A 12,174-nucleotide genomic window follows, 5' to 3' on the forward strand; every position below is an offset into this window, starting at 1 on the left:
TCTTGTTTTAGGAGTTGCAGCAAACGCCAAAGTGGGCTCAGAGCTTATCAAGTTGGTGGCTATAGATAATGATATAGGCAACAACAGCGTGGTCCAGTACCACATTGTTACGATCCGCTACTTCCACTCACAGAGCAACGGCAGTGAGGATGTTGGCAATATGTTCATCATCGGTGCGTTTCTATAATGCATTGCTGTAATGCAAATCCTCTGAAGGGAGAACCAAAATGCATTGTATTTTAATCTTGGGTACATTTTGACCTGTGAGAAAAAAGAAATTTAAGAAACTTGCACAACAAGTATTTCGGAATTCTAGAGGGCAAAAACACTGTGTAGCAATGGCGAGAGATTTAAAGTAAATGCAGATGTCAAATATCTCATAATAAAAACTTGATGAAAAACTGTTCACATATTGTTTTAAAAGATAAGGACGACTCTGTCACAAATGAGTAAGTTCAGACTGAACTCGTTTGCAAACAAATTATAGGAATTGAAATGGCTTCAATAAAACCGAGTTAACAAATAGTAACAGCGTTCTCACACATGAACATTTTGCTTCCCGTAACCATTTTCCCACGCAGACGCAGAGAAAGTTACTTAAACCACCGCCTATTTTCAGATCTTTTCTGCATGGTTTCAGTTGTACTGGTGTACATACAGTGACAAAAGTCTTTTTGCTCCCGAGTGAAGCAAATTTCTTACACAGAAACAATGCTGTCCCTTGATTTCCCCAGGTTTGACAGATGGCATCATCCGCACTTACGATCTCTTCACAGCCTTTAATCCCGGCTACTTTCAGCTTGAGATTTTGGCATGTGATTTTGCTGGACACAGCACAACAACTAATGTGAATATCTATATTCTCCGGGATGACCAGAGGGTCAAGATAGTCTTCAATGAGATTCCCGATTTTGTTCGTGCAAACCAGGAAGATTTCATCAACCTGCTCTCCAACATCACCGGTGCTATTGTCAATTTAGATGACATACAGGTTAGGCTTTCTTAGAGAAATGCTTTGATTTGTTTGCAGTGTGTAGATATCTGACATCTTTGACCCTTTTTTTCAGTTTCATGTGGACAAGAAGGGCAGAGTGAGCTATGTTCAGACTGATATGCTCATCCACGTTGTCAACAATCAGACCAACACCATCCTAGACGTTGAAAGGTCGTGTATGCACTAGCGCTCCAAAGCAGCGTGGTTGCACTTTGATTCACATACACTAGGAATAATAAGGCCAGTGCAATAAGGCCTTTTTTATATAAGGACTACACATTCTGAACCGATTTTTTTAATACTTTCCAGGGTTATTCAGATGATCGATGAAAACAAAGAGCAGCTGAGAAACCTGTTCAGAAAATACAATGTTGTGGACGTCCAGCCAGCTGTTGGGGACAAACTGCCAGACGACATCTCTACTCTGCAGGTGTGCAAAGCTGCCAACTCTGGAAGTCTCCAGCCTGCTGCAGATGTTATTTGGTTTTGGTGCTTTTAAGGTGTCTTTCTTTTTCTCTTTCACAGCTGGTCATCATTATCTTGGCTGTGCTGCTGTGCTTTGCGGGGATTTTGTTTGTCACAATGAATTGGCATTATCGCAGAGTGTAAGAATTTTGTATTAAGGCACATTTGTTTACATTGTTTGAAACTCGCTCAGTCACGCTACCAGTCTGAGCAGCTGATCAACATGTTTATGATCTCATAATGTGTCTTTTTGTTTGACGCAGACATGAGAGGAAGTTGAAAGCAATTGTCGCAGGATCAACAGGTGAGAAGCAGCTCGACTGATGGGACGGTCCCTTTATCTGTTGATCAGGAAATGACTTTGCTATCTGCTGATGTACAGTACAAAATATCAGTTAACTCAAAGCTGTTTTTCCATTACATTGAACTTTCCTCTACCTCACAGGAAACCAGGGACTAATGGATATCCTGGACATGCCCAACACTAACAAGTACTCCTTTGAGGGGTAAGATAATAGCTTTATTTTTACATTTTACTGGCTAACATTATTTACAAGAAGTTCTCACTTACAACAAAGTTCTCACTTGATGTTTGTTTTTTGACAAGTTCTGTTTTTTCAAAGTCTCACTTGATTTTTGTTGTTTGACAACTTCTGTTTTTTCAGGCATGCCTCTCCTTAACTTAGAAAACAATAAACAAATAAATGCTTAATAAGTGTATTTATTAATAATATAACAGAGGAGGTTAACAGACACTGCAACAAAGGACAGAAGAAGAGCAGGGCACAGGAGGGAGACAAGACACTTGACAATAATGAAAGACAGTGATACAGGAGGGGAAGTAAAACTAAACACTAGACACCACTAGATTTTATCAAAATAAAACAGGAAGTAAGCGCCATAACTAAACGTTTTAACTTAATCTTAAGCTACAAGAGGGAACAAATTAAAAGGACTAAATTATAACAAGAATTAAATGCTCCAAAATGCTCAAGAAAATAAAAAGACCAGTATACAAAACTAGTGAACAACCTAAAAAGTTGAAAGTTAAAAATCATCGTCCTGCAACCCCAAGAAATATTATTGGAATTTAATTCCCCACAAAACCCTAAAGTGTTGTTTTAACGTGTGACAGCAAGACTAACATGTTAATTAGTAAGTGTTAAGTGTAAGTAAGTGTTATCTCTGCATAGCTCCGGGCTAGCTGTTTCCAGTGTCATTATATCAAACTAAGCTAACTGCACATTAGCTTTATAATTAGCTTACAGACAAAATAGTTGTAAAAATCATAGTTAACTGCATTGTCATGACTATTTGAGCTGTTTTCACCATAATTAGGTATCCTCAGCATTTCTATAGCACAACAAATTATGAGAAAAGAGACACATAATCCAATCATTTCTTTCCTTTCTCCATAGATCAGGAAGTTCATTTGAATTAACCATTTTCTTGAAGCTTATTTTGATGCCTTCAAAGGCAAGGTCCTTTGTATAACCTCTCACTGATGGATTTAATGCTTCTGCAGGGCCAATCCAGTGTGGCTGGACCCATTCTGTCGCAACCTTGAGTTGGCTGCTCAGGCTGACCATGAGGATGACCTGCCTGAGAACCTGAGTGAGATAACTGACCTGTGGAACAGCCCCGCACGCACTCACGTCAGTACCAACATCCATTTGTATTTCTCAATAACACCCCAAGTATATTAATAGATACAATTTTGCTATGTGTTTTAATACTCAAGAGATGTAGAATATGGGAGTTTGTATCGTTTACCATGAAATACTCTACCATAACGTTTTCATCATTTGTTCTCACAGGGCACATTTGGTCGAGAGCCTCAAGCGAAACCTGAGGATGATTGTTACTTGAGGGCAGCAATTCAGGAGTACGACAACATTGCTAAACTGGGCCATATCATGAGAGAGGGCCCTATCAAGGTGAGACCAGGAGTAATGCACTCACACATGCGCATACTTTCTTTTTTATTTTTGCTCCATCCATCTCATAATTGTCGGGACAGTTTCTTTTCCCAGAACTCAAGCCTTCCCCTATTTTTAAGAAGTGGAGGAGGTCCTGAGTATAAAATATAGAGGCAGACCCTCAGGACTCTATTATAGGCTTTTAACGTGCCTTCAGGGATAGGCCTTCCTGCTCTGGATTCTTATTTATCTGTCCTGTGACAGCGCGGGTGTGCAAAGGTGGATGGTGTTACATACTATGTTTGATCATGACTGCCATCCTGTCAGGGTTCCCTGCTCAAGGTGGTCCTGGACGACTACCTGAGACTGAAAAAGCTCTTTGCAGCACGGCTTGTCACAGCATCCACAACCGAAGGAGACATCTCATCTGTCACTGAGGTGGGCTACAAAAAACGGACGAGCTCTCTGCACCTGCTGAAGGTGTTCCTGTCTGCTGGAGAATGATCTTCTGTTTCTCTCAGTTCCCTTTCTGACAGCTTGTCTGAGTACTCTGACATGATTCCTTCCTGCTGGTTCTCCTTTCTCGTGTACTGTGAACCAGACTTCAGGTCAAACAGAGTTTAAGCTTAAAATTTGCTGATTATTTGTTTCAAGTGTTTTTCTTCCAGTGACCTACTAATTTCACTTCTGTTTCATTCCACTGATTTACTCCTTTCTAGCACCTTGTCAAAGCTATTTCTTTGTCAACCTAATGCATTTTAATCCCAGCATTAATAGCTAGCAGCTTCATTCACTCTCCCTCTCCTCTCCTGTCCTCCTTTAACAGCTGATCCAGAGCGATTTGGATGACGAGGACGATGAGCATCTGGGTATGGGTGGAGGTCGGGGCACTCTCCGTTTCAAGCACAAGCTTCCTGTGGAGTTGAAAGGGTCTGAGGGTGTGCACGTGGTCCACGGCAGCACAGGCACGCTCCTCACGTCTGACCTCAACAGCCTGCCTGAGGACGACCAGCGGGCCCTGGCACGTTCTCTGGAGGCACTAAATTCTGATGGGGTGCTGTACTCTGAGCGCAACGCCCGTACAGAGTCTGCAAAGTCCACCCCGATGCACCGCCACAAGGATGGGGACACCCTGTCTGAGAGTCCGCTGGAGATCACAGAGTTATGACTAGCCGAGGCCTCGCTGGTCTGAGAGCAAACCACGACTCGTGTGTGTGTGTGTGTGTGTGTGTCCTTGTGCCTTCACACCGCCACCCTGATAAGTTTGGGAAGGACTGGAGGAGCAGTGTGTGTAGTCTAGGGAACATCATCATCGAACGTCAGTGCATCATTGAGACATCCCGATAAAGGACGAACGCAGCACTGGGTCAGCGTCGGTGGATCTTGCATTGGAAACGGTCCCATGTTGGATTTTGTCAAGAGATGGTTTATTTAAAAAGAAAACATATTAATAAAGGAAAGTGACAAGCTTGACACTTTCCTTCAGCGAGACAGAAAAAAAAACTGGTTTCATCAACTTTTATTTGAAGAGCTGAGTGGAAAAGAGGGACTAAGCCTCCCTGTGGGAGAAGCTTGTTGAACCACGACCTTAAAATCGTCAGAAGGTGCCTCATTCTCACTAAACTTTTTGAAGGCATGCCTGGACTGCAGACACTCACACAAACGCACACACACACTCAAAATAAATAAATAGAATAAAAATGATGCTACACACACTCAGACCAGCGGATGGCCGTCAATGGGAGACTGAGACAATAACAATTCCTTATCACGCTGATATTTTTCCTTATTGAAAGATGCCTATGTCTGTGTTGAATGAGATATTAGATGTTGTTGTTGGGACTTTATTGATGAACACTTTATGGATACAGGGGAACCTCTGTATTTTCCCAGTGATGCTCACGGAGTGGCGTTTTCACCTCACACAAAGGGATGAGGAGGCCTGAGCTCTTTTTGATCGTCTGAAGAGCAGCAGAGAACATTCAGACTCTAGTCCAGCTCACTTTTAAGGGCATAACTGTGTCAGTCACAGTTAAAGCAAGAACCTGCATAAGAAGAGGAAGACTTCTTAAATGATGAACATGGTGGATGAAGGATGACTGTTATCTGGTACTGGGGTTACAGGGAGTAAATAAATCTTTGATATTAAGGGCAGTTAGAGAAAGCCTTGATAAAGACTTATAAATGGGGGAAACTATGAATTATCCCATTTTCTAGACATAAAGAAGGCATTGTGCCCAGAGACTTTACACTGCCACCTGAGGGAGTAAAAGTCATGCTCCAATGAGCAATGTTTGCTTTATTTTTTTATTTTCTAGAATATGTGACGGAATTAAAAGATATTTTTGAAGAAAAAAAAAATATGCTGGCTTACCAAAATCGGTAGGGAACAACTTTGGATGTTTGAGTATGTGTATTTTGTGCTATGGTGACATGTCGTTCTGTTTTCCTTTGCAGGACAACTAATGCTGTTTCTGATGAGTGGTGTGTTTTAAAAAATAATGATTTTTTATATTCCCATTTTGTAAGTTTTTATTTCTTTGTCATTTTTGTCACCAGCCCTGAGATCTGTGTTGGGAAATGTTGTGGGATGGTCTGTGGTAATAAAAAGACTTATGCAATGGCCTCTGACCTCAATAGATGTTGCCATATGTCTGGTGTCTGATGCAGCAGAACGAGCTCAGACAGGAACAAAAAGCTTGGGAATCTGAAAATAAACATTAATAAACCTAAATATTAGTCCCCCAGTTACCTCACAGTTGACGTCTGTTCTACCCGCAAACAAAAGCTTAAGTAGGAACATAACACTACAAAAGAAGACTTAGCAACTGTGGTGAGGTGGTAAATACTGCCTCCTAGTGGAACACACCTGGTATTAGGGAGCAAAAACATACAAGTAATTAGTTTGCACTCCAATCCATCCTTTTATTGTTATTAGATTACATAGAAAATTTTTCATTAATAATAGCTGTCAAAAAACTGGAAGGAGGCATTAGAAGACGTGATGTGATGTCTCATCGGCCTGTAGCGGTTCCTGATGTCACAGTGGTAGCAGTGGTTGACATCTTCTTCAGAGTCCTGTTCAACTGTAGGGACACAAGAAGTGATCATTAGTCCTGTATTCAAAATCTTTTCAGTGCGGGGCAAACCAAAGGAGCAGGTGATGTTTTTAATTTTAATATTAGAGACAACTGTTTAATTTCCAAACTTTTAATATTCAAATTAGATTGTTACACCTTGTAATAGTTAGCATCTGAAACATATTAAATATTTTCCCATTCAGAGGCATTATGGACGATTGCTTACCTCCTCAAACTTGTGGATCTGTCTGATGAAAAAGTCTCCATACCGACGAGCGACTTTGGTGTCGGCAATGTGGATCATGTCCTGTGGGGAAAATGCCATCAAATATAAAGTACAACAAGCCACATCCACATATCTAACTTCTGTAAAACTTAATTTAAATCTTATGCTTAATTTTACCCAAACTAAACACCTGAGGCATTCCTCAGAGCCATCCAGCCCTGTGACATGCTATTTAAACAGCAGCACAGAAACATCAAAAAGAGCACTTTCATTTAAAAGATGTTCACCTTGTCAATGTAAAAGTCGACCTCAGACGCAGACTGGAACTCTCCGTCCAGCGCTGAGATGCCGCTGGTCCACACCAGATTCTTCATCTTGTGTTTGAAGACGAGCAGCTGAATGCGGAACTCCTGCTCTGTCATGTCCAGAAATCCGGCCAGCTTGGCTACTGGCATGGTGGTGTACAGCTTCAAGAAGCTACAATGACATATTGTGACTTAGATGACATGTATAAGCACTCAGACACAATCTAATAGTTCATGTAAAGGATTTAAATATGTAAAGTGTGGCAAAACGTTTGGAGGAGATTCAGGATATTTTTGTACATTACTCCAGCTTTTACAGGTAAAACTACAACCTCCACATACTCACAAGTTGGGGGACTCACCTTCGAATGGTGGAGAGCTGGGCCTGCTGCTGCACCTCCTCAGCAAAGACCTTCAACTGCTGTTGAAAAGGTTCTTTGTGGTAGTTCGGGTGGACGTTGTCGTAGTTTGGCACTACAGGTGACAAGAACTTGGGACAGGCAAAGCTGAACAGCTCCTCGAACACCTGCAGATCTCTGAGATGGTAAAAGTAACATTTGCATCAAAAGAAATGTTTGAGGCTACGAGCACAAATGCTAATAAAGTCATACATTACTGATTCCATATCCCATAAGCAAAGCTCCACACTTTAACATTCTACATAATACAAAATCATAACAGTAAAACAGAAAAGGACTGACTCACAACTTAAACAAATATGTTGTAAAGCAAGGCAGTGAGTGTAGGTCTTACCCCTTTTGCATGCGGAGCATCTTATCTCCGTACTTCTCCCTCAGCTGGGTGTGGATGCTCTCGTCGATGCGCATCGGGTACATGGTCAGAGCGATAGCCAGCAGGCCGTGCATCTGCTCATTTTGTTTGTTAATCTGAAGAAAACATATAGGTATTATGACACCTGTTCCAAACATAATACTGTTTGATCATCCAACACAATGAGAGTGCCTGATTATTATTCACATGTCAAAGCATTTTAAAGAAAATCAGCGCATCCCAAATGTTGCTGTCTGAAGTTCTCTCACCACGTTCTGTACAGACATAAGTAAAAGAACCTACAGCTAAAGATAAGACAATAAAACCACTGCTGTTACTGACCATCTCATATTTATACGTTGACCTCTGGAACATGTTTCTTGTTCTCTGGATATAGAGCAGGATGTTAGCAAAGACTCGAATGGCATCCTGGTAGCGCCTCATCATAAGGTAGGCAAAACCCACATAGTAATATGTGGTGATTTGGCACTCTGGAACACGCGAGTACATACTCTGAAAGATAGGGAGAAAAAAAATATGCAGAAATATGAATTACAGAGAAAATGAGCAGTTTCATTTTTTAATGTTTAATTTCAACAGATCAGCCAAACTTTATTTGTTGCTACAAAGGTTGATTTAATAGAAACTTTAAACTCTGAGATGAAATGAATTATATGACTCCGTGCTACTGAAGAACTGAGAACTGTGAATTATGTATTTACTTTATAAAGTATTATAATAGTTATTCATTGTTAATGTGTCAGGTAAATTAATGAGTTCCTTCTTTTTTACTGCAACTTCACTTTGCCCACATTAAATTTCATGAGCATAAAGACTGATAAAGCAGAAACTGTGTCGAGTCAAATTATCACAAGAATCCTCGGAGAATATCGTTTGTTTGTTTTAAATTAAAAACATCAGTATCTGTCAGCATTGTATCAATCCTTCTAGGACAAGAGGAAACAACACCAACAACACATTTCCATAATGACACTCAATCCCAGCGCTCATCATCACTAGTGGGAGCAGACCAGACCTCTCTCTACATGAGGTCTTAAATAAGGTCGTACCTTCTTATTGAGCTCAATGTTCTCCAGGACTTTGATGGCCTGGTAATAGTCACCAAGCAGAGAGTGAAGCCTCAAAAGCCCGACCAAGCTGAAGTAACCCAACATCTTGTACAGAGAGTGACGTCCATATTCTCCAGCCACGCTTTCTGGGTCTCCTGCATTACAAGAACACATAACATGTTCACGACCTATACAGTCCTGGACTCTAAAGCCTTAAATTGACATAATTCAAGATTTTAAAATAATTAGGTTTCTATGAATACTCCATTGTTTCTATAAATATCATAAAAACACTCTTCTTTACCTCCACTTGTGTAGACCTCAAGCTGACGGTTGATGTTGCTCTTGTCCACCAGGGAGTGGAGAACATTGAGGACACTGTGGACGTTCCAGATCTTCGGGTTGCTCCTCAGGAACTCAATTTCCTCCTCAGACTTTTTGGCTGTCTTACAGCGGTACTGACTGAACGACTGAAACTGAAGGTGGAAGAGATGTTTGTTAGTGGATTTTAAATATGCTTTCTAGCCACGTGGACTAGTGATCATTAAAGACCATGAATATCTTCATTAATATGTCACCTATCTGGTGCTTAAAGTAATGATAACATTAACAACAACAGCTATCAGCCCTTTTCTTTATTTGGATCTTATTGATTGTTGAGCATGCACTCTAAAAACACTGTAATGTACCTGGTAGATAAACTCATCAATGATGTCCCAGAGCCACTGGTTTGGCAGCTCCAAGGGGGCCGGCCCATCAGCATCTGTTTAGAGTCAACAATGATCTCATATAGCTGCTGTTCTTGCACTAACGGATCAGAGAAAATGTATGGACAATATGTGCTCCTTACTGAGAATGTAGTTGAAGAGGTTGCAGTAATTGTAGTAGGACTCAAATCTCTGGTCCAAAGTTGGTCCACCCTGATTATACAGAAAATATTTTTTTCCAACCAAATTCTAGAAAGTTTTTTGGACAGTGATAAAAAAGACACAGACGACTGTTCATATTTAGCAGCTACTCACGCTGACTTTAGCGTAGATGTGTCTGTAATAGAGTTCTTTGTAGAGAATGAGAAACACGGCATCTGCAAAACACAAGAGACAAAAACAACATGAAACATCTCCACTGAACCACACAAAGGAGGCCTAAAACTCTTATAAAATCTTAAATATATAAAATAAATAATAATAATCTTAAGCGGTGCAAGTTTATCTTTTTTTTTAAAAATCACACTCAAACAATAAAGAATAAAAATGATACTATCCATACAAAATCAAAAGTAGAACAAGTAATGGATAACGCTCTCACCATTGCCAACAAGTGATGCGATGGCCTCAGCCTCTGGCCAGGGAGAGGTCTTGAAGAAACGGTCAGTCAACTTGTTCCAGCTTAATAGGTAAGAGCATGAAAAAGTCAGCATATTGATCACGCACGGTGTGAGAGTTATGTGCACAGAGTTAAGTTTACCTGTTTTCATAGACGTCCTGGATCTCGTAGATCTTCTGCTCAATGCTCTCACTAGACACCCGGTTGGACTGCAGCTCATAAACCTTCTGGTCAATCAAGTCAGAGATGGTTTTGTGGAAATACTGCAGAAAGTTCTTGATCACCTCTGGGATGACATGGTAGGTCTGCTGCTCATACTGCCTCTCGTAGGCAAGGTCTGCTTTAGGGTCACCTGCAAGGAAAATTAAAAGAACATCCTTTAATCTGCTCTAAAAGTTACTTATGTTGTGTGACTGACTAAACAAGAGGATTGTATCTGTAAAAATAGATAGTATGAGTATAAAAGGGATGGTTATTTGTATACTTACCAGTGTGCAGATCGTAGTCGTTTGTGTAGGAGTAAGGATCGTACTGTAAGGAAACAAAGCAATCAGGCATTTGTTACTGATACAGCTACAGCATCTGATATTGATCTGCCCAGCGAGAAACGACCACCTGATCGATTATATAGTGATATTTTATAATAATAAAAATGCACTAAAAAGAGTTACAGACAATTAGCTACTTTTTTGGTTGCATTGTCTTAAAGCAGGGTTTAAGAGTAAATTTATATCACACTAACTCATTGAAGCCACTGTTATACTATGCCGGTGGAGTCGAGCTAGCTACACAGCTACCTAGCTAACAGTGTGCCATTGTTATTGCAGTCAAAACGTACAAATGTCTGATGGAGTAAATGTGTACTTACATCCTCTTCGTCGTGGTATGACATTGTATTAGCTATTAGTCCAAGCTAGTTTAGATGCTGGAGTGAAAAAAGAGAATATGTGCTCAATTAGCTACCGCCGCTAAACCACGCAGCTGGCGGTGGAGAGATGGGAAGAAGCGGAAGGAAGTAGCTGTGACGTAGGAGTGACACGCATCGTAATTGGAGCACTATGGGAAATTGAGTTTGTTGTTCACGAAAAGAAACACTTGATTCTCAAACTTTCGCATATCTCTTCTAAAAGCCAAAAAATATGTAGAGGGTGGTGAATTTAAAAACGAATAACCATTTCTTTCCGCGTTTTTTTCTTCTTAAGTTTCTCTTAGGGAATGAAACCTGTGTAACTGAGAACAAGAGCAAGCTAGGGCTCTGATTAGGGTTTCATAAATGTATTTTATGAACCTCATTGTTTTGCTAGTGTCTGTTCGTGAGACGGCATCTGTCCATTTGTTTACAGCTGTGCTTTTTACTCACCATAATGTATTGTAAAGATGACTAATGATACTAATTCGGCTACACCAGTTTTGACCAAACATATATTCGGGAAACAAACGGACTCTTGGCGAGACATGCCTTCCTACTGAAGGGCTTCTTGTGCAGGTACTGAAAAACAAACCACCAAGAGGAACAGATATAATTTGAGGCTTTATGTTCTTATTTGTCACGTTTCTTTGATTCTTGCACAAAAAAAATGTATGTTGAAAACTCAGCCTAATTTTTCTAGTGGAGAATAAAATAAACTTGTGGAAAACACAGTACGCGGAGTTCTGACAAACGCAAAAGTCAGAACTGACTGTGTAGAATTTCGAAATCCCCGACAGCTATTTGACCATATGAAGTGTATCGAGCAGGCTGTGAAGACTATCATCTACCGTTAGGTGGCGTTATAGTCGTAATGGGACGCTCTGAAACGTTGCACTAGTGGCCGTGGACTCGGCGAATGGAGAGTTATTGGGAAGAAACTGCAAACTGATTCGTGCTCATACAGCATATAGTTACAAAGCTGAGAATGGTTTAATGGTTTGCCAAAATATCTGTTATTCTAGGCGCCCCTTGTTTTTTTAATCTGTATTGTGTGAAACTCAGGGGCTTGTCTAACTTTGTTTTGAGAATTGTATATAGCCGTATAATC

At 40.5% G+C, this 12,174-nt stretch overlaps 2 protein-coding genes across 2 annotated transcripts in view; one reads left to right on the plus strand and one right to left on the minus strand.

The window, feature by feature from the left end:
• LOC146695795 (cadherin-23-like) overlaps nucleotides 1-6,015 on the plus strand; it is a 34,649-nt gene extending 28,634 nt beyond the window's left edge. Inside the window, exons 26-35 of the mRNA XM_085478220.1 lie at nucleotides 12-173; nucleotides 735-991; nucleotides 1,068-1,165; nucleotides 1,304-1,424; nucleotides 1,520-1,599; nucleotides 1,723-1,763; nucleotides 1,905-1,965; nucleotides 2,985-3,114; nucleotides 3,277-3,396; nucleotides 4,205-6,015. Of these exons, the coding sequence (XP_085334346.1) occupies nucleotides 12-173; nucleotides 735-991; nucleotides 1,068-1,165; nucleotides 1,304-1,424; nucleotides 1,520-1,599; nucleotides 1,723-1,763; nucleotides 1,905-1,965; nucleotides 2,985-3,114; nucleotides 3,277-3,396; nucleotides 4,205-4,546 (1,412 nt within the window). The 3' untranslated portion in view covers nucleotides 4,547-6,015. The remainder of the gene's footprint in view (nucleotides 1-11; nucleotides 174-734; nucleotides 992-1,067; nucleotides 1,166-1,303; nucleotides 1,425-1,519; nucleotides 1,600-1,722; nucleotides 1,764-1,904; nucleotides 1,966-2,984; nucleotides 3,115-3,276; nucleotides 3,397-4,204) is intronic.
• Nucleotides 6,016-6,289: 274 nt separating this feature from the next.
• Nucleotides 6,290-11,174, minus strand: eif3l (eukaryotic translation initiation factor 3 subunit L). The gene is made up of 15 exons (XM_085478221.1): nucleotides 11,025-11,174; nucleotides 10,645-10,687; nucleotides 10,298-10,508; nucleotides 10,139-10,218; nucleotides 9,853-9,914; nucleotides 9,681-9,750; nucleotides 9,520-9,593; nucleotides 9,135-9,306; nucleotides 8,831-8,985; nucleotides 8,103-8,273; nucleotides 7,743-7,876; nucleotides 7,352-7,525; nucleotides 6,972-7,161; nucleotides 6,685-6,765; nucleotides 6,290-6,464 (listed from the first exon to the last, which is right to left on the minus strand). Exons 1-15 carry the CDS (start codon nucleotides 11,046-11,048, stop codon nucleotides 6,393-6,395), a joined length of 1,713 nt encoding a protein of 570 aa, XP_085334347.1. The 5' UTR covers nucleotides 11,049-11,174; the 3' UTR covers nucleotides 6,290-6,392.
• Nucleotides 11,175-12,174: the final 1,000 nt, after the last annotated feature.

The sequence above is a fragment of the Copadichromis virginalis genome, linkage group LG13, assembly GCF_057382275.1.
Source record: "Copadichromis virginalis isolate Kocher_CV1m ecotype Utaka linkage group LG13, C_Virginalis_male_GT1.1, whole genome shotgun sequence".
NCBI classification, from domain to species: Eukaryota; Metazoa; Chordata; class Actinopteri; order Cichliformes; family Cichlidae; genus Copadichromis; species Copadichromis virginalis.

What these genes read in the sequence shown, in the direction of transcription:
- eif3l (XM_085478221.1), bottom strand. Translation starts at nt 11,048, where the DNA reads ATGTCATACCACGACGAAGAGGAT. An exon ending in TTGATGAGTTTATCTACCAG is followed by an intron (nt 9,307 to 9,519) that starts GTACATTACAGT and finishes TTCCACCTTCAG; the next exon opens with TTTCAGTCGTTCAGTCAGTA. An exon ending in AGATCCACAAGTTTGAGGAG is followed by an intron (nt 6,465 to 6,684) that starts GTAAGCAATCGT and finishes GTGTCCCTACAG; the next exon opens with TTGAACAGGACTCTGAAGAA.